This window comes from Schistocerca nitens, chromosome 8 (assembly GCF_023898315.1).
Source record: "Schistocerca nitens isolate TAMUIC-IGC-003100 chromosome 8, iqSchNite1.1, whole genome shotgun sequence".
NCBI classification, from domain to species: Eukaryota; Metazoa; Arthropoda; class Insecta; order Orthoptera; family Acrididae; genus Schistocerca; species Schistocerca nitens.
The window spans coordinates 288,143,361-288,162,572 of NC_064621.1; the positions used below are offsets into that span (position 1 = coordinate 288,143,361).

Below are 19,212 nucleotides of genomic sequence, written 5' to 3' on the forward strand. Positions count from 1 at the left end.
AGGTCGGCTTCTACCAGTTTTTCCATTTGTCTGTAAAGAATTCGCGTTAGTATTTTGCAGCTGTGAGTTATTGAACTGATAGTTCAGTTAGGTGGGTCTAAATTCCTCCTTTGTTGTTTTGGCAACAGGACTATTGTCCATACTGTTGTTATGATGTACAGATTATTTCATTGTCTAATATTTCATGCTACTTGCTGAAGTGTGGCAGTCCTTTCAATAAAACTAATTGCTTACATTGGTACAACTACATACTTAATCTGAAAACCACTGTGAGGTGCATGGCAGTGTTTACTTCCCAGTTTTATGGGTGTTTACTTCCCATTTTTATGGCATACAAAGGTTCCTTTTCATTCTGCTATTGTGTTGTTAAGCATCCACATGGCCAATAAACTCAGGTGGCACCAATGTATGGGTAAGCCAACCAAAAAGCTCAGTTCTGTCTGCTTTGCACGTACAGATATGTCACTGTGTTGAGGTGCAAATGGGATGGCTAGACTACTGTCCTGTGGTATAATCTTCTGGAGCAATGTAGCTAAGGTCAGGAAAGTACAATTCTGCCAACGTTTTCAGTAAGAGAAGTTCACAACTGACTGTCATGCAAAAGCCTCTTTAGGGATTCTTACATTTTTTTTCTTTTCCAATACACATTCCCTAACTGTTATATATATATCTAATAACAAGAGTGAATTTAGGGGAACTACAGAATTCGCAACCACAATGCTAGAAGTAAAAGAAATAGCAATATAACTGTGCATCCCTACTTCAGAATAGAGTTTATTTTATTTTTATTCTGGTGCAAAAGGTTACTGGCAGACACGAAATTCCAATATAGTCAAAAACAAAGCAAAAGAAAACCTGATAACCTCTCCTGCAATTTTTTAGATGGTCGAGGCTTAGTGATCTTCTTCTTCTTCTACTACTACTACTACTACTACTACTACTACTACTAATAATAATAATAATAATAATAATAATACACAGCTGTAATAAAAGCACCTGAAAAATGGCTATGGTGACATGATATTTAAATGTAAGGTAATTCTCTCAGATGTCTATATGAGTAGTTTAGCACTAACCATAATCTGTTGTTAATGTACATTTCAAAAGAAGCCTGCAGTGGCTGCTTCTGCCTGTTACTGGCCAACTAGACTCACATTCTACATTCATAATGGTAATTATGAAACACCTTGTATGACTGAATTAATGGATGCAATTAAATCTAGCATAGAATTTATCCTCTTTCTCTTGTCCTTTCCTTTAGCTGGCGATAAAGTAACTTATTGCCCATGAAAAATAAAGTAACTTTATTATTTTGCTTGTAGTTCATGTAGGTTTTAAGTTGCTACTCATGTCTCGACTCAATTTCTGTGCAAGTTAAGTTATTTTTGAGTATGTAAGTGTACTTGTTCATAAATGTCACTACAATTCTGTGTTGTGTAAATATTCTGATCAGAAGCCAGTAACCATTAACAGATTGTTTTTGACAATATAACTGAAGCATTCAGGTTCTTTATCAGAACTGTCAGGTGATTTGTCAATGGGAGTTAAGGGGCCCAAGAGTAATTAATTGTGCAAACCTTTTATCAAAGATGGTGGTTTAATTACAAAACATGGCATATATTTACATTATAATACATATATACAGTTATCACAGTTCATTGGTTATGAATAATAATAAAAATAACAATAATATGAAGAAGAATGTCCACAGTTATGTCATTATAATAAAATTTACATTGAAAGCATTTTTCTAGGTGTTTTAACATTGAGACATTCATAAAAGCAGATTATAGGCAAAATTAATTTACATTTCTACGGTATTGGGAGGCTTTGATTCTATTTACAAACATTTTTACAAAATTCGCATATTAATGATAACTTTATTTATAAATAAATAAATTAAATAATAAATAACTCTTCCACTTAGTAAGTACGCTTTTACAATGTTCTCAAAACTTGCTTTCTCTATCTTTTTGAAGGACTGTACATTTCACAACAGAGAAAGGTCACTTGATAGTTGGTGTACTTAACTTCCTGACCAGTTACATGACACAATGTAGTACTGCTGATTTAGGAGTCTAATTAATGAATAACTGTTCAACTGACTCATTGCTAAGAACACTGGCATGTAAATATCAGGTCCTTGCAGCAAGGTTTATTGTCATTATGCAATGACTCCACTGAACAGTTTAATATTTAAAAATACACTGTTTTTAATAGAAATTCTACTTTGAATTGGCAGAATATCTTCACGGTGTAATTCACAACAGTACATTTTGAGTGTTGTGCAGTACATCAGTCATTTTACATTATTTGTGGACTCATTTAATCTGTCAACACCAAATAGGATGGTTTCCTTGTCAATAGTCTCTCAGTTTCTGGTGTCTGTTGCTCCGACTCTGGTAATGACTGTTCACCATTGTCTGGTGATGTGTCGGCATAGAATGAGCCATTACTGTGCATACCGTTCCACTCACTTTCTGGATCCGAAAACACATTGGCTGATTCTGCAGCAATATGGTCAGCATCATCCAGTGATAAATCAGAAATACTAGCCATGCTGTTGTTATAGGGAGAGTCTGTGAAAGAAAATTAATGGAACTGAGTTGTGATAAAAGAATAAAGTAGTATACACAAAACAATACACTATTTTTCATACAAGATGTTGAGCATAAATAATGATAATACTATCTCATTTATTACGTTAAACCTACTGCGTAGGTCTCTTAAATATAAGATGGAAAGAGCGATGTGTACGGCGCTATTAAATACAGTTGCAGGGAAATGAAGGAAATACCAAAACAGCAGCATAATAATAAATGTGCTTAGTCACACAGGACTACTAGTACTCCACAAATACCAAGGGTTGAGGCCTGAAGACTATTGAACCCTATAGTCTCATGACAACCACATACCCAGCTATAGTCTGGGAGAAGAGTCTTTGGTACTGACAGCTCAGTAGTGCCATTCCGTTGCTTAGAGACCACAGGTAGCCAGCCAACAATGGATTGCACTTGAGCAGGTAGCAAAAGCCATGTCGACGCTCTGCAAACCTGACACGCGTGTGTCACAAGCATACCAGCAAGTGTCACGTGCAACCAGTGCTGTCATTTTGTCACTTGTGTTAATAGTTCAGTTCATGGTTTATTTCATTTTTGATGTTGTTAGTATTTATTTGCTTCTGTTTCTTTTTAAACAATATTAAGTGCAACAAATAGTGCCAGCCCAACATGTGAGTGAAATGGACGAAGTAAAGTCTACTAGACAGGCAGGCCCGCAAATTGGTGTGTTCGGTGAGAACTGACTTTGAAAAAGGAAAGGAAAATGGTAAGCCCTTATTTCCTGATGCTCAGGTTGTTATGAGGGCTGCAGCAGCATTGAAAATAAGCAAGAACACTGTTGTAACAACAGGGAAAGAACAGTGCAGTACAGAGTGTGGTAAGAGTGGCACAAGGCTGCACACACCAGAAAGAAGGAGCTGAGGAAGGAGCAAGTGACAGCTTTGAAGATTACAAGGAAGACGCTATGTTTATCATATATATGGCTATTATAAGAAAAGGGAACATCCCACTATCTAAATTACTCGCGTCACTTCAGAAAAATGATCTTTTAAAGAAAGCAAATTTTCATTACGTACAGTGCTGAAAGACAAAGGCTTCAGCTATCCAGTGTTTAACAGACAGAAAATTTTGATGGAAAGAACACATGTAGAATCATTATGGTGCAGATTTCTGCACAGAATCATGGGTGCAAGATTCTAAAATGTAGTATGGGTAAAAGAAACGCGGGTTAATTCCAGCCATTCATTATGTAGAGGCTGGAGTGATGGAACACCCAAGGGGACCATGGCAGTGCCTGGCATATTGGACAGTTTTGTGCCAAACTGCTTGTTAATGTTTCATTCAAAAAAGAGATGCGATTACCATGAAGTCCGCAGCTCATGGTCTTGCGGTAGCGTTCTCGCTTCCTGCACAAGGGGTCCCGGGTTCAATTCCCAGCGGGGTCAGGGATTTTCTCTGCCCTGAGATGACTGGGTGTTGTGTGTCTTTCATCATAATGTCATCCTCATTCACTTGCAAGTTGCCGTAGTGGCTTTATGATGGGCAATGCCCCTTATCAATTCTATTTTTCATGATAGGACGCCAACTTTGACAATGAAAAAAGAAGATATTATTCAGCGGCTGAAATTACGGAAAGTGGATCTCAGAAGTTTTGAAGAAGGCACAATTACTCAAAATTGTAGCACAAAATAAACCACGATTTCCGACATATGTAATTGATGTGATCGCTAAAAGGGACAGGCATGAAATTGTTTACAAGTGTCATCACAGAGGCAGCCAAAAATGAAGGCATTGTGGAAGAATGCATAGAAAATTCAATTACAGAACTGGGGGGAGCAGTGATAGTTCGAGCAGTGCTGAAGATGACTATTTTAAATCAGATTATGAGAGTAATGAGAATGGTGTTTTTCGATTAGCATAACTACAACAAACTAAAGAATGTGAGGCGTGAGCAGGCCATTGACTTATCACCATATTGTACCATCTTCAGAATATACTGCTAAATTTTCAGCCACTCATTCTAGAAATAATTAATGTTGCTAATATTTAACAATGGAAATAAAAACTGTGCATGGACAATGAAGTGAGAAAATAGTTTTCATTTATATTGTGAAATTTGACATAACTTCATGATATTTCAGCATATTAGATACCAAATAGCTCTTTTCAATTTTTCGAGATGATATAGTACAAGTAGCAACTATAAATAACTTCGCGCGTACAAATATGACCTGCATGTTGTCGATGCTTTTGTTTCTGCTGCTAGAGAACACATACAAATAGAGACTGGGCCGGAATGCTACAAGTCATGTTCGCCAACATTGCCGTCTGTCCGCCTGAAGTTTCAATACCAATCACTCGACTCACATATAACAATATGGGAACCATTCACTATTTTGTGCCTTACCAATTCAAATTACTTTATCACAATGAGTGTCTGATATTGTGTGTCTCAAAACCACCTTTCGTTGTTTTGTTCTGAGTAATGATGAATGTTATTTTAACATTTCCATATTTACTAAATTTGTCTTCATGTGATTGACTACGGTAATTAAATTATTTTCTGGATGATTTTGAACTTAAAAGTACAGAATGAGTTCCTCCAACATAAAAGACTGTTGTTTATTTCTTTCATAACTTACAATACAGCCTCAATAACATAGCATGATGCTGCTGTTCTGCTGTTCATAACTTCTCCTCACCATTTTCTTCCACCCCTACTACAAATTGATTGTTTAAAAGATCAATATTCCTTTAAAAAAGTTTGTTAGCACGACTTCATTCAGTAATCATCATTTCATTGAAAACGTGCGAAGTGAAAGTTTTTATTTCTATCAGTTCCAATAAAGTACAGAAAAAGATTATTTACTTACATGGCCCATTAAGAGCAAGCTGAGATGGCCATGTACTTGAGGTAGGGTCATCAAAGTCTTCATCAAATTGCAGATAAGTGTTGTTCTCCTGCTCTTCAGGTGACAGTGCTCCAGGTAAATCAACATCAGTCACATCATATATTTCAGTCATTGTTACCTGATCAAACAGAACGGAAATAAAATATCCGGCAATACTGTGACCACTGAATTACACTTTTAAGTTCTTAAGATAAATCATTTTATTAAAATAGGAGTAGCAGTGAACTTACCCTGTTATTTTTGTCTTGGTAATAAAATCCTATGACTGTTTCATGCTCGGATGTCACTCTAAGTATCTGCTCAAAAGTGTCATCATCAAGTGGCATCTCACTCGTAGCCGAACTACATCTCCTTTGTTCTATAGCTCTGACTATATTCTTTCGTTCCCTGAAAGAAAAATTCATCAAATCTTTTGTGAAATATGATTAATAATGACTGAAAAGCAGATCTATCAACGGTTACTTTAAAAGTTTCTTATTTGTACTCTGTTTAAGTGAGGTCACTGGGAGAATGAAACGTTCATTGTTATACAGGCACAAAGAGCAGAGCAGTAATCTTTGGCATGAAAGAGTGGTTGTAACATTTTAGATCCAAAGTCAATATAATGTAGAGAAACTAACAGAGATCAGACAATTGTGCAACACCAGAACCAAGATGATAATTTGTAAACTATGTGGATTTTACTTTTATTGGTGGTGTTTGAGGCTTTCTGATGAAAGTGCTTGCTGTCATAGTTCTCAGATTCTGTAATATGCAAAAACACTAAGTGATGTGATGAGACTGCAGAACCAATTTGCTTCCACTCTTGAGTTGCAGCATGAGTGAATCATGCCAACTATCCACAATGTGACTACGAAGAGAATTTCTATGAGCATACTCCCAGCACTCGTACCATCCTGCCTGACTTTACAAGCAACTGTAATTTAGAAATACTGTGGACTTTTTGCAACCACAGTCTTGAGACAATACATGAGAATTATAACAAGTCTGACTATTCCTGTAATATTGGTCTACTTTCGCTGCCTGCTCTGGCATAAGTTTTTAGTTATCACATTACATGAATGAAAAATATGGTATCTGTGGTAGTAAACTGGTTTGAATGTTCCTATGAATTATTTAGTTGTCACTAGAAAGAAATGTTTTGCACAACTCTACATGACTTGCCACTATTAGGACAAGAACTGTTCCCACGTAAATACTCATAACTTCATCCATAGGCTGTTTGTTCTGTTCAATAAAGTAGCATATCTTATCCTTTTAGACAAGAAGTCACTTCGGACATTTGCAACCACCTTTAGCACTGAGTGGACTTCCATTTGTCTTGGTCATTAATATAATCTTTATTTTCATCTTATTAAGCATTTTGGGATAACTATATCATATTTACCTACAAAGTATACACTGAAAGAAACGAACAATAAAAATTTTAGCTGCTGAGAGAGATTGAAGGATTTTAATAAAATTTTTGTAGTTTATTTTTGTTGCACGTAGAACCACTTGGTAGAGCATTTGCCTGAAAAGGCATAGCTCCTGAGTTCGATTTCCAGTGTGGCACACAGTTTTCATCTGTCAGGTAGTTTCAAAAACTGTATTATTGTACCACTACTGCAAGTACTACCATATCACACTGCATAATGCAAGAATGGAAACAGAGTACCTCAGTGGGGTGACGTAAAACACTGCTCCTACCAGAGGTGATAGGATCGACGAGCCCAACTGCTACATGTGCAGCAAGATACATGACAACATATGTTCAACATTGTGATCCCCTTTTAGTGATTTCCCAACATTTGTGACCCCATGTGTCTTACATTACATTACTTATCTCAACATCATCTGCATCACTTCAGGGGTATTTAAATGTTACTAAGAATCACCCTATATAATACAGTGAAGATGACAGAATCCACCTGAATTTTTATTTTCAAGTTTTACATATTAACTATAGCAGCAACAAAACATAACAGACTGTATACCCCTTAAATCCAGTAGCCATAACTCACCACTTACAAGAAAGAAGAAATGGGCAAACATTCATAACCAAAATGTAGCATACAAACATATTGTATTATGAAGTGGAGTTGCTACATCAAATCAGTATAACATTATGAGTGTTACATTATCGTCCATTGTCAAGTATCAGGGAAACAAATGAGTGTCAAAGAGGTGATAGAAACCCACGAATTTAAATTATTGTCTTCCTGTCCACAATCAGCGATTACATCAGTGCAAATGATGTATATGTCATCTACAGTATCACTGTTCCTATCAGAATGTAAAATTCAGAATCTACTCCACTGAAGCCCCACTTGCATGGAATAAATAAATTTAACTATGTTCAGCCAATAATATTTTACCTAGATTGCTGTATATGATGAGCCACTAGCCCCCTAGCATTGAGTAGAGTGCTGAGAAATGGTTTTACTGGACGATTCTATTAGACTACTGCCACATTCATATGGTACCACAAATCTCGAACTCCGAGGTCATGAATATCCTTCATAAGATGCAGTATCTCCAATTTTATTTGTTACTGAAAATGGTTTTAATCCCCCATCTAAGATTTGCGTAGTTTTACTCAGTATTGCTACACAGAAAAAAGAAACATTATGTGGTGATCATCTTGTGTTGATATGTGAGATAGGTATCTTCAAGAAAGCACTGAACTGGTCCCAGGTGCTCAATAGCAATTCACATTTTTGAAGCAACAACAAGGAATAAACTAAAGAACTATCACATTATAGGTAAAATGCATCTATTTCAAAAGTTATGAGAACTTGCAACAATATTGCTATACCATTTCAAAAAAGCAACTATTGACTGAAGTGATGGAAGATAATGTAATGTGATGTCAAACTCTGCAATAATTTTTCCTTCTCTGCTAGTCGCCTTTGTAAAAATTAAATCTGTGACAGTTCAATTGTTGATGGGAACTGGAAGTTATCCAAAAATGAATGATATGTGACCTTTCTGGTACTATTAAATTTTCATCTCAGTAGTCTTGGATTTTCACTATGTGACAATTTGCTGTGTCACAGTTACTTCTGCCATTTGTTGATTTTTATGCTAGGTAGGTAGACTTGTAGGTAGGACTGTACAAACTGCTATTAAAAGTGGTTCTATGTGCAACAAAAATAAACTGCAAAAATTTTATTAAAATCCTTCAATCTCTCTCAGCAGCAAAATTTTTATTGCTTGTTTCCTTCAGTGTATACTTTGTAGGTAAATAAAATTCTGAGCAAATTTTTACATTTCATATTGGAGCATCCCCTTGCAAGAAAGGGCTGCTGTATATCTCCTACTTCACATCCACCCTAAAATTAACGTAACCTATACTACTCATATGATCAATAAAATGCAGTACTGACTTTCTGCCATAATAGTAAATTAAAGAGGAATCATCCACATAATGATAAAAAATGATAGGTGGAGGGAAGTGGTAATGTTACACTGCCATTAAAAGTGTAGACATACCTGCTTGCCATATTCAGTGTGAAGTTTAAATTCATTTTTGACTTCAAGGGAGCATCAACTCCAGTGTCAATGTCATATTTAGCTGAAATATGAAATGAAATAGTTACAATCTGCATATGTTTATAAGCTATTTACAATTAATTATTTTCAGTAGCGATACTTACAGCCTCCAAAGTTTGTGATTGCAAGTTGGCAGTTTATTGATGCTGCTAATTTTTGTGTTTTACTAATGTTTTCAAAGAGTTCTGACACCTGCTGAATCAGAAATTTGCTGATATTCCATAAGTTATTACCAATGTGTGGTGCTGCAGCCACGAACCTGAGATGATAAAACCAGAAGTTTGGAAACTACTAATAACAGTAACATTACAAGCTATTATTAATGAACAGGCCTTTTACTGACGTTTTTAATTGTCACAAGTGATAGAAACAGATTATAGTAATATTTTCTAATGTTATACACAAATTTTTCTGAAATTCTCAATAAATTAGTGCATGAACATCTGAATTCATGTTCTTCACTTGCATCAAAATAGGAATAGTGGCCATTTGGGATCTTTTTGACTGGAATGTTTGCTTTTGCAACTACTTCATTTTTTTCCCCATAACAATCTTTTCGCGTATTCATCTTTTGGCTCTATTTAAGCTTTCAACAAATGACCACTTCTGTGAAGAGCAACATCGCTTTCAGGCCTCTAATTTAAGGTGTTTCTCAAAATTTGTCTTTTCCCACCTTATTCAATAACCACAAAATCCGCTGAATATTGATTTTCACCTATCGTGGACATTCATAGCTACGCGACTCATACTTGAAAACACTACAGGTAGAACCGACAAGGTATTCTGGGTAGGAGTGGTACCAAAAATAACTGTTTGCAGATTAAGGTAAGCCTTTAAGAGAGAGTGAATCGGGCTTCGCTTTCTGACCGCACTGTAGTGCAGAGTGCAGACATTATAAACAGGCAGTTGCTGTATGTGTGAGCAAATGAGAGTTATCAAAATCACAAAAGAAAACAACGAGAAACGCAAAATGCAAAGCATTAGGTAACAGCTATGCTAAACTGCTTGCTGACGTAGATAATATTGCAAAGAGGGTAGTTTAGGCCCTGCTTGTATTCGATGCAACCACAGTTCCAAACATCCACCACATGAAACTACCATGTTAAACTGACTGCATTACACCACCTTTTGAACTTTAGCCAGCAGTCAAACATAACCATTTCTTTTTTCTAAGCTGCTAGGTCCCGTGATTGAGTTCTATGTTGTGTCACACAACATGTATTTTATAGAGACTGATCAGCTGTTCACGACTGGCTTCACACCAAATTATCATGCCCAGAATTGATGTGACATCAGATCCTTGAGTGCACGGATACGGTGTTGCATTTGTGTACTTTTTATTTTAAAAACACTTCTTACGCATATTATCTTTAGAAATCGGGCTTCAATAGATGATTTGCAATTCCAGTAAATGAAAACTGAGTACTTTTTCAATATTTATATACGGAAAAAAGCTATTTCTGATGATCTCTGATAAAACTGTTCAACTGGATACAATTTGCTCAGAAATTCAATTTATTGTATAATTTTTGCATTTTGAGAGGATTTGCATGAATTTTTCAGGTCCCTACTTGTGAGACAAGACTGGTTCTTAAATCATATCAACATCACAATTGTGAAATAACCTCAATACTTTGATAATACTTGAAAACTAAGGTAAGGTAAGGTCTACACACACAAACATTTTCTTTTTAAGTTTGATCTAGTTTTGACACTATCTTTTTTAAGAAATAATATTAACAGTGGAAGTTAATTTAATACAAAAACAATATACAAAAAACTCATACTTTAGACCCAACACCAGTTGGAACAAGATCAACAAAATCTAAGTACTACAAAGAAGAAAATTTTTATGATTTGGAAAGCTGTGGTACCATCATAGTGATGCCCCAGATAAGATTACAAAGGTTTTTTGAGCCACAAATATTTTTAGATTATGAAATAGGGGAAAGTTAGAGGATGCCTGATTTGGTGAATAGAGTGGGTACTAGCATACATAGTCCACATAAGACTTCAGAATTTTAAGTGCTGAACTACATTGATCATAAACAGAACTATGGAGCAAAACAATAGGTGATCAAAACTTGGCCAAAATACTATATCGGGTAACAGGTAAACCTTCATCTTCAACATCAAAATGAACAACAAGGACTAAGTTTAACGCCTGGATTGAATTTTCAACACCATAACAGAAGCGCATCTCACTTAAATAAGTTGGACAAAATGTTACAAAATGCTTGAAGACATTTCACACAAAGCCCAAGTCACGTAGGAAGCATCACAGGTAGGCAGATTTGTAATCACAGAAGCTGACAAAACACATTGATAATGTCATGTTTTGTAGCTGTTGCATAAGTACACTGAACTGCTTACCTGTCAGCTTCCAATAGTGAGTGGGCATGTGACGGAATTACACCATTATAGCCACATACATGCAATTCTGGCTGAATGATTGCGTTTCCAACTACACGCATTTGATGGGAACGCTTCTCCAATTTGTTGCCGATCACACTAATTTCAAAAATTATGTTTTCATACATATGTAACTTTGAAGACGAAATAAAGAGAATTGCTTGTTATTTGTGAGACTTAAAGTGTATTACATCCTAACAGGATGTTGTAAGCTTAATAGGCTGAACATGACTACAACACAAGATGTCGACTCACTTTGTGAATGTGGCATACATGATGTCTACTGGCAGTACATATGGCAAACTCAATATTGATAACAGCTTCATTCCTTTGTATTGGAAAATCCAGTTAGTGAAACCATTATTAGTTGAAGCTATTGCATCTTGAAAAATTGAGACAACAGCTTCTGGTAACTTAGCAATTTTTGCAGCCTGCAACAAAAAAATTATAAAAACAAATTCAGAACAAAACAATGTGAGTACAGCTAAAAAATTTCCAGGTACATTTACCTACCCTTTGGTGTGCAATGCACTCTTCACAATTTGATTCTGACTCTGTGCTGAAATTGAGAGGATCTTTAATCTCATATGACGCATGGATAGTTAAACAGCGGTTACAGTTTATCATATTTCTTCTTGCCAAGAATGCCATTGCATCATCAAATCCTTGATGGCACATTTTTGCTAAAGTCTGCAAATGAATTATACAACAGAATAGAATACGGGACAAATAACTATTATACTGTTAAAGAAGCTGCATTCATTTTGCATGGAAGAGTTTTACTGTATTTCATAGGAGCAAACACATTTTATTTCAAAACTCACCTCAGTTTTAGGAGGGAAAAGAATCCTTGTAAATCTATATACGTTTTGACGTGAAAGTTCAATACTGGTGTTGGCAAGGTTTATCTACGAAAAGAGAAATGTCTCAATAAGACAGCTATGAACTTACATGTTAATTTAAATAATTTCATATCTTATGGTGAAATATTAGTAAAATAGAACTGTGATTGTAAATACTCACATGGAAAAGCTGTGACGAAGTATCACGTGGACATATGTCAGATTCGCCACAGAAAGGGCTAACAGTAACTGTGTCCTCATCTAAAGTTGGAAGATTGTCACTAAAACCACCATCCATGTACCGAATACCGTGGAACCTAGGTGGTAGAAGCCCAGAGAAGACTGGAACAAAACTGCTTGCTAGTAGAGCCTGCAAATGACAATAATGATACCATAATAAACAAGGTCAAAAGCAGTAACAGAATGCTTATGTAACTGAGCCACACCCATAAGCCCGTAAGGATCTGTTGACTGTGTAGGCGAAGCACTATGTTAAGGTAAATGTATACTTAGTAGCAACTTTAGCAAATCCATTTTACAGCCAGCAGTTCCTTCACATCAAGTATTTCAAATGTTCTCTACTTTTGTAGAGTATTCTTCCAGTATCAAAGTGCCTCATTTGCCTCCTTGACTGATAAACTACTGTAGACCTCACCCTCATGCTGCTTTCGTTGTCACATTGTCAACATATTATTACTGAGATTAAGATGACTATTGCACATATTTTTTTACAACATTTTCATGCAAATGAAAGCTGTTAGTCTGTATAATACACACAATAACTCTGAAAATTATTGGGGATATCTTTTGTAAGGCTACAGTGCAGGAAATTATGCAGCAGCCTATTTCACAATATAACAGACTGAGTAAATTCAATACAATGAAACAGAAATAAGCATATCACTCGATTTCAGTGAATATTAACTTTAAACCACAGTCATAAAAAACTGTGATAGATACTCAGTGGTCTTTATTGGGGAACAGAAGGGCCACTGATTATTCTGAGATCTGATTCTAAGCCTCACTGGAACACACCTGTGAAATATTTGCTCAGAATATTGTGACAGGAGCTAGTACCTACATTTTGAAATTATGATAAAATGTCACTGCTAATCTTGGTAAAATATGGGCTTTACATTTGAAGTCTGCATTTAAAAAGTGTAAAACTGGCTGTATTTTAAACAAAATTATACTTAGTACAACATGTTTTCATTTGTATAGCTCCCCAAAAAGAAACTGTCTGTATTGTCTGCTTAGGTCCATGGTTAATCACAATCACAAGCATTAAATTTTTGTCAGAGGGCTTACCTGCATTAAGTCTTCCTTGCTGTTGAACTGCGACACAATTACATTTTTCCTATCATATACCCTTGTCAGTGATATATGCAATTTTCCATTCACTCTTAGGTGAGCATCTTCAGGAAGTACCTGTAAACACAGAAATTAAACTGTTCACTTCATGTGAGGCAAATCCATAAAATAATTATTACTGTAGCTATTAAGGGTGCAGGGAAAAAAAAATCTGTTCTTACGACAGTCACAAAAAATTAAAAATTACAAAACCGACAGAGCATTAAGCAAGGCACACAGCAATACGAATACCTGAGATGTAGTTAAGATACAATGGTTCTCTCTTACTCATACAATACATAGCACCCACACAAAGGAAGCTGAAATTGAACATCACCGATATATTACATAAGAGCAGTGAGTGAATTAAGTGCACTGAAGGTCTTCTATTTGGATTAGGCTATAGGAGAAAGAGCAAGGTAATAGTGTTTTGAAATAAGGGAGTTTCTTAGAGCAAATTATTATGGGGCAAAGGACACGACTGAACACAAAATCATGGAGAACATTCATTTGTGGTTTCAGAGATTTTGCTATTTCACTGTTAGACAGACAGCTCAACAAATTCTAAAAAGCTAGTGTTATATTTAAAATTATTGCTAACCTTATCGAGGCCTTCAAGCAAAAGATTCTGGACATTAAAGGATGGGTTAAATGGTCCCAGTGTCTTCTTTCTAGCTTCTTGTACAACACGTAAAACATCTGTTGTGATTTCACCTGCAAAACACAATGTCATGCTGCAATTGACTAGTTGTATGTAACTCAAACTAATCATAAAAGTTAGCAGAATGTTCCAAATATATCTTCAAAAAATGAAAAACTACTAAACACTGCAGCAAGTTTCATGAGATAAGAGTGCAGCTCAAAGTGGAAAATAATTTTCAAAATAGGAAAAATGAAATATTAAGTTCTTATAAATGGAATATTTCTGTGGAGTCTAGACTAGCACATCTTCAATAATATTAAAATTCCCTCAGCATCTACATGCTGAAGGTCAGAATGCCAGACACTAACATCACTAGAGCACATTCCCCTATTTATAAAGAAATTTAAGTGTATAAATAAAGGAACAACTCATGTGATTGTGTTATGTGGTATTTTCTTTTCTTTCCTATTGTACTGGATAATGATCACTGGTGCTGAGATCATTCTATACTTCAGTGTCTAAATTAATCTATTTGCTAAATCAAATTTCCAAATATTTTCACCACACACCAGTAATTATTTATACCGCATAGAAACCTCTTTTAACTTTCATAATCTTTTCCTGTAGAGGTTCTTCGTACATGAGTACATCTGAAAAGTTTCCATAAACTTCTGTGAAATAATTTTTCCATGTATTACAGAAGATGCATGCTATTATAGAAAGTGTTTTACCTACAGGGAGCACTTGGAGAAACAAATACAAACTGGCTTCTTCCATCCAGCTGTGATACATATTTTTGGTGTTCAGTAGCCTGCCAGATTACTGTTTCCTGTGAATACCATGAAAAAGAAGCTTCCTGGCGGATTAAAGCTGTGTGCCGGACCGAGACTCTAACTCAGGACCTTTGCCTTTCACGGGCAAGTGCTCTGCCATCTGAGCTACCCAAGGACGACTCACTACCTGTCCTCACAGCTTCAGTTCCACCAGTACCTTCTTCCAGGAGCGCTAGTTCTTCGAGGTCTGCAGGAGAGCTTCTGTTAAGTTTGGAAGGTAGAAGACTAGGTACTGGCGGAATGAGAGCAGTGAGAATGAGTCGTGTGTCTTGCTTGGGTGCCTCACATGGTAGAGCACTGGCGCACGGAAGACAAATGTCCAAAGTTCGAGTCTCAGTCTCGCACACAGTTTTAATATGCCAGGAAGTTTCATATCAGCACACACTCCACTGCAGAGTGAAAATTTCATTCCGGGATCATGAAAAAGGTATATTAAATCATTTTAGGTGACTATGCTCACTGGACTGCATAGGCATTGTTTCTCACCAATCACGTCTTCAAAAGTGCAGTAGAAGTATCCAGGTTTGATTTGATGAATGCAAGAACAAAATGACTTTACTCCTAGCTTGCACTTAACACTGGATTACAATATTACATTGTCGTCCTTTCCAGGGAGAAAAAGGCTGTTGAGAGCCTGTTAGTGTCCTTTATACAGGGCTCCCTTACCTGGTGGCAAAGGGAGGGTGGCGGAGGGGGGGTGGGGCGTGTACGACCTCCCCGCCCTGGTTCTCAGGGACAAGAAAAAAATACAGTGTAGTCAGATGGTTTTCTTTCAAGAAAATGATTTAAAAGTCGATACTATGCAGGTTTTTAACATGTTCGGAACTGGGCCTTTTTTTACGGGATACTTACAAGGCGCTATTCGTCTTCCGAAATAATAAAAATACTCCATTCCCCCGGTCTAGAAGCCCCTACCCTCTCTCCCCTACAAACTATCGTAAGGGAGCCTTTGCCTTCAGTATTTCTCACTGAATTTGAACAGTTTTGTTGTAAGGAATACTATAAAACATCATTGGGCACCGATTACGATTTAAACAACTAAATCTTTTGGAGTAGGAATCTGCTCTCAATGCCAAATATTGTTCGCGCGCTATAGTAAATTGGTGGGTATTTGTGCAGTTTCGTCCAGCCCATGAAACTTATTTCGTGACGAAGTCTGTGTTTCCGCGATTTGCGCACTGTCCGTCATTTTCAACATCTCTCCTGACACTTTCGCTCTGACCTCAAAATCTATGGGCGGCAGGGTCACAGCTGATAATCGTAAGGCTGTCGACCCCAAATGACTGCAAATGTGTCCTCGTGTCGGATATTTTCAGTATCTAATTTATACCCGTGGCCGCTGTCTAGCTTCCACCTTTCTCCTTCATTCGGTGGTTTCTGCGTAGCACCTCGCTAAATAGTGATCTGAACGAACTGAGAATGTCCCCCTTCGACACAGTTTTCTTTTGTCGCCAGCGAGACTGAGAAGTAGCTATTTTCTGATTTATCACGTGTTACTCAGCCAAAAAAGAGAAAAACAAAAATCAAAAACTTCTTCGCAGTTTCATTTTTATTTCATTCTTAATAACTGGAAGGAAATCATATAAAATAGATCGTATTGATAAAACAGAAAATTGGTGGACTGCCGCAAAAAGGATAAGAATATGGCTTAATGCTTCAAGTGCTGGGACCAAATTCCAATATACAGACATCAAAAACGAATTTCCCACGGAACGTGACACTACCGGCAGAGGTATTCAATTTTGAATATGCAAGCTCTACATGAAAAGGGAAAATCGACTGGGGAAGAATGGCTGACTGATTAAGTGACTGATATACCACGCAAATATAAACGACACAAATTTAGCTAGATAGAATAGAGGACCGTACAAAATGTACAACCGAAAAAGACTGCCGTCAGATCTCTGAAGTAGTGAAAAGAAAGAAGCTGAAGACAATGTTGATTTTGAAATAATTACTTTTCCGCTGCGAAGTGCGCAGAGATCAATTAAATGTTCTGACATAAGGCCATGTTTTTTTTCCCTCCTGGAAATCTTTTAACACCTTTGAAATTCAATTCTGAATACGAGTAAATGAAATAATGATGTCACTGAGTCCTGTTCACATGGGTGTGAAGAAGAAAAGTTTGCGAATTACTTCTTTTTAATACTTCAAGCAGATACGCCAAAGAGTATAAGGAATAGCAAATAAAAACTACTTCCGCTTATCATAAAAACTGTAATCATCAATAATCGCTGAAGTAACATATGTTCTCTCGTTTATAGGATTTTTAGTTTCTCACAATTGTTTTTAGAGCGCATCAAACATTTCTAAATCTTCCATGACTTATGGGCGGCTAACAATCGCAATTTTGTCACATTCTGTTGGGTGTGTTCAGTTTTCTACTCGTGTGCATAATTTATCCCACTTGATGTCGATACTGCTAGCTTATGATGATCGCAAAGCATAAATATTTTCGAGACTGGCGATATGTTAGTCGTTGCACCAATATTCGTCGCGAGCACAATCCACGATGCAGCGGTGTTATCACCATTACATTACTCAAGCGCACGCGAGAACATCACGTGCTTGAAAAAGGAAATGAACCTATTGCGCACGAGTGGGGGGGACAGTAAATGCGGATGGATGGGTCATCAGCAGAAGGTACCGTGAATTTCGTGCTCAAAGGCAGAGCAAACCGCATTTGCAGCGTTCGAAGTCTACAGGTTGTGTTACAAGTAGAAGATGAATATTGCTTTATATCTCGTATCCAGAGCCGAAGCTCTCTCGCTGAACAGTCCACAACCTACACACCTATGGCTGTGAACTGCTGAGTACAGATGCTGATAGAACTGTGATTTGCATAATGCATAATGCAAAATGAAAGCTACAAAGACAATTGTCATTTAGCTCGACTCTGCCTCTTTGTGCAGAGTAGACTGCAATTACATAATCTGGTACTGAAGTTTTCAACAAGCTCTCTTCTAACGTAAGCAATAAATTGGGAACCTCTACCAACTGAAAAGAAAAGTAAAATCATATCTCAGTCACTTTTTGAACAAAATATATTATCTACAATTAAGGATTGGAAAATCCTGCAAGCTGCGTGTCAAGTGGCTACGTTCAGAGCGTATTGCAAATTGGCCTCTGTTATAGATTTCAGTTACTGTTTTCTTTGGAAAACCCCCCATGTATTCACGTAAGTACTAAGCTTCCGTACGAGCAGGATACAAATATATACTACATTAACATAACTGAGAAAGAAGCAGCTTTTTTCAGAGTTCCGGCTTTCCTGTTATTTTACTACTTCATATTTAGCTGTTTTAGACCCGAATAGTATTAAGTAGTTTGGTGATAGATTATTGTTAATATGGCGTACACTTCACTTTCTAGCAGTGGCTTCTCTTTTGTTAGTAAATCCCTCGACACGTTCCGCATCACTGAAGGTTCCCCTGTTTGATGGAATCAAAGAAACACACGACTGACTGATGAATGAACGGGTCATCTCTTATAGCTAGGAAACAAAACAAACCTTAGACATTTTGGATGTATACTACACGGTATGCCCAATCTAAGCTCTGGTTTCGATAAATGCTAGCCAATCAATCAATTAGAATAATCCTGTTCTACTCGTTATCCAGCCTTCTTATTAAACTGTAGTGGTGTGACTAACATCAATACCTTGCATTATTTGGTTTCAATCAAAGCGCCTGAAAACGTTAGTATGAAGTTGTTTTGTTAAAAAGCTTCTGCGCACTCACTGGGGCAACAGCTTCAAAGTAAGCTGTGTTTTTCCTTTTTTAATAAAATATTTATATTTTCTATGAGAATCTCCTGTAAATCAGACCAGTGTATCACACCTGAATTGAGGTCATACGCTATAATCTCATACTACATGCAACATACTACTGTGTTATCGAAGCAGCGTCACGGTTACGCCTTAACGCTGGTCGACAATGATGTCGCCGAGACAAGACTGACTGCTAGGCAAGGGTAAAGAAAACGGCAGTGACCTTCTGAAAGCAAACATTTCAGTATCCATCTTAAAGTCATTTAGAGAAGCCCACCGTAAATACGAATCGGGGTGGTCGGGCGGAAAGACGAGTTTTATGGCTTCACCACTGCGCAATTTCTCCCGAAATCGCA

The 19,212-nt window shown here is 36.8% G+C and overlaps 1 protein-coding gene across 2 annotated transcripts in view; it reads right to left on the reverse strand.

Moving 5' to 3' along the window:
- Positions 1 to 1,670: 1,670 nt before the first annotated feature.
- LOC126198629 (1-acylglycerol-3-phosphate O-acyltransferase Pnpla3-like) overlaps positions 1,671 to 19,212 on the reverse strand; it is a 31,873-nt gene continuing 14,331 nt past the window's right edge. Inside the window, exons 2-13 of one of the 2 annotated variants that reach the window (XM_049935090.1) lie at positions 14,213 to 14,325; positions 13,570 to 13,689; positions 12,443 to 12,631; positions 12,244 to 12,327; positions 11,933 to 12,109; positions 11,675 to 11,850; positions 11,381 to 11,518; positions 9,112 to 9,266; positions 8,948 to 9,029; positions 5,704 to 5,860; positions 5,435 to 5,591; positions 1,671 to 2,579 (exon numbers count right to left, since the gene is read on the reverse strand). In XM_049935090.1, the coding sequence (XP_049791047.1) occupies positions 2,326 to 2,579; positions 5,435 to 5,591; positions 5,704 to 5,860; positions 8,948 to 9,029; positions 9,112 to 9,266; positions 11,381 to 11,518; positions 11,675 to 11,850; positions 11,933 to 12,109; positions 12,244 to 12,327; positions 12,443 to 12,631; positions 13,570 to 13,689; positions 14,213 to 14,325 (1,802 nt within the window). In that variant the 3' untranslated portion in view covers positions 1,671 to 2,325. The remainder of the gene's footprint in view (positions 2,580 to 5,434; positions 5,592 to 5,703; positions 5,861 to 8,947; positions 9,030 to 9,111; positions 9,267 to 11,380; positions 11,519 to 11,674; positions 11,851 to 11,932; positions 12,110 to 12,243; positions 12,328 to 12,442; positions 12,632 to 13,569; positions 13,690 to 14,212; positions 14,326 to 19,212) is intronic. The other variant, XM_049935091.1, reaches the window with a different exon arrangement.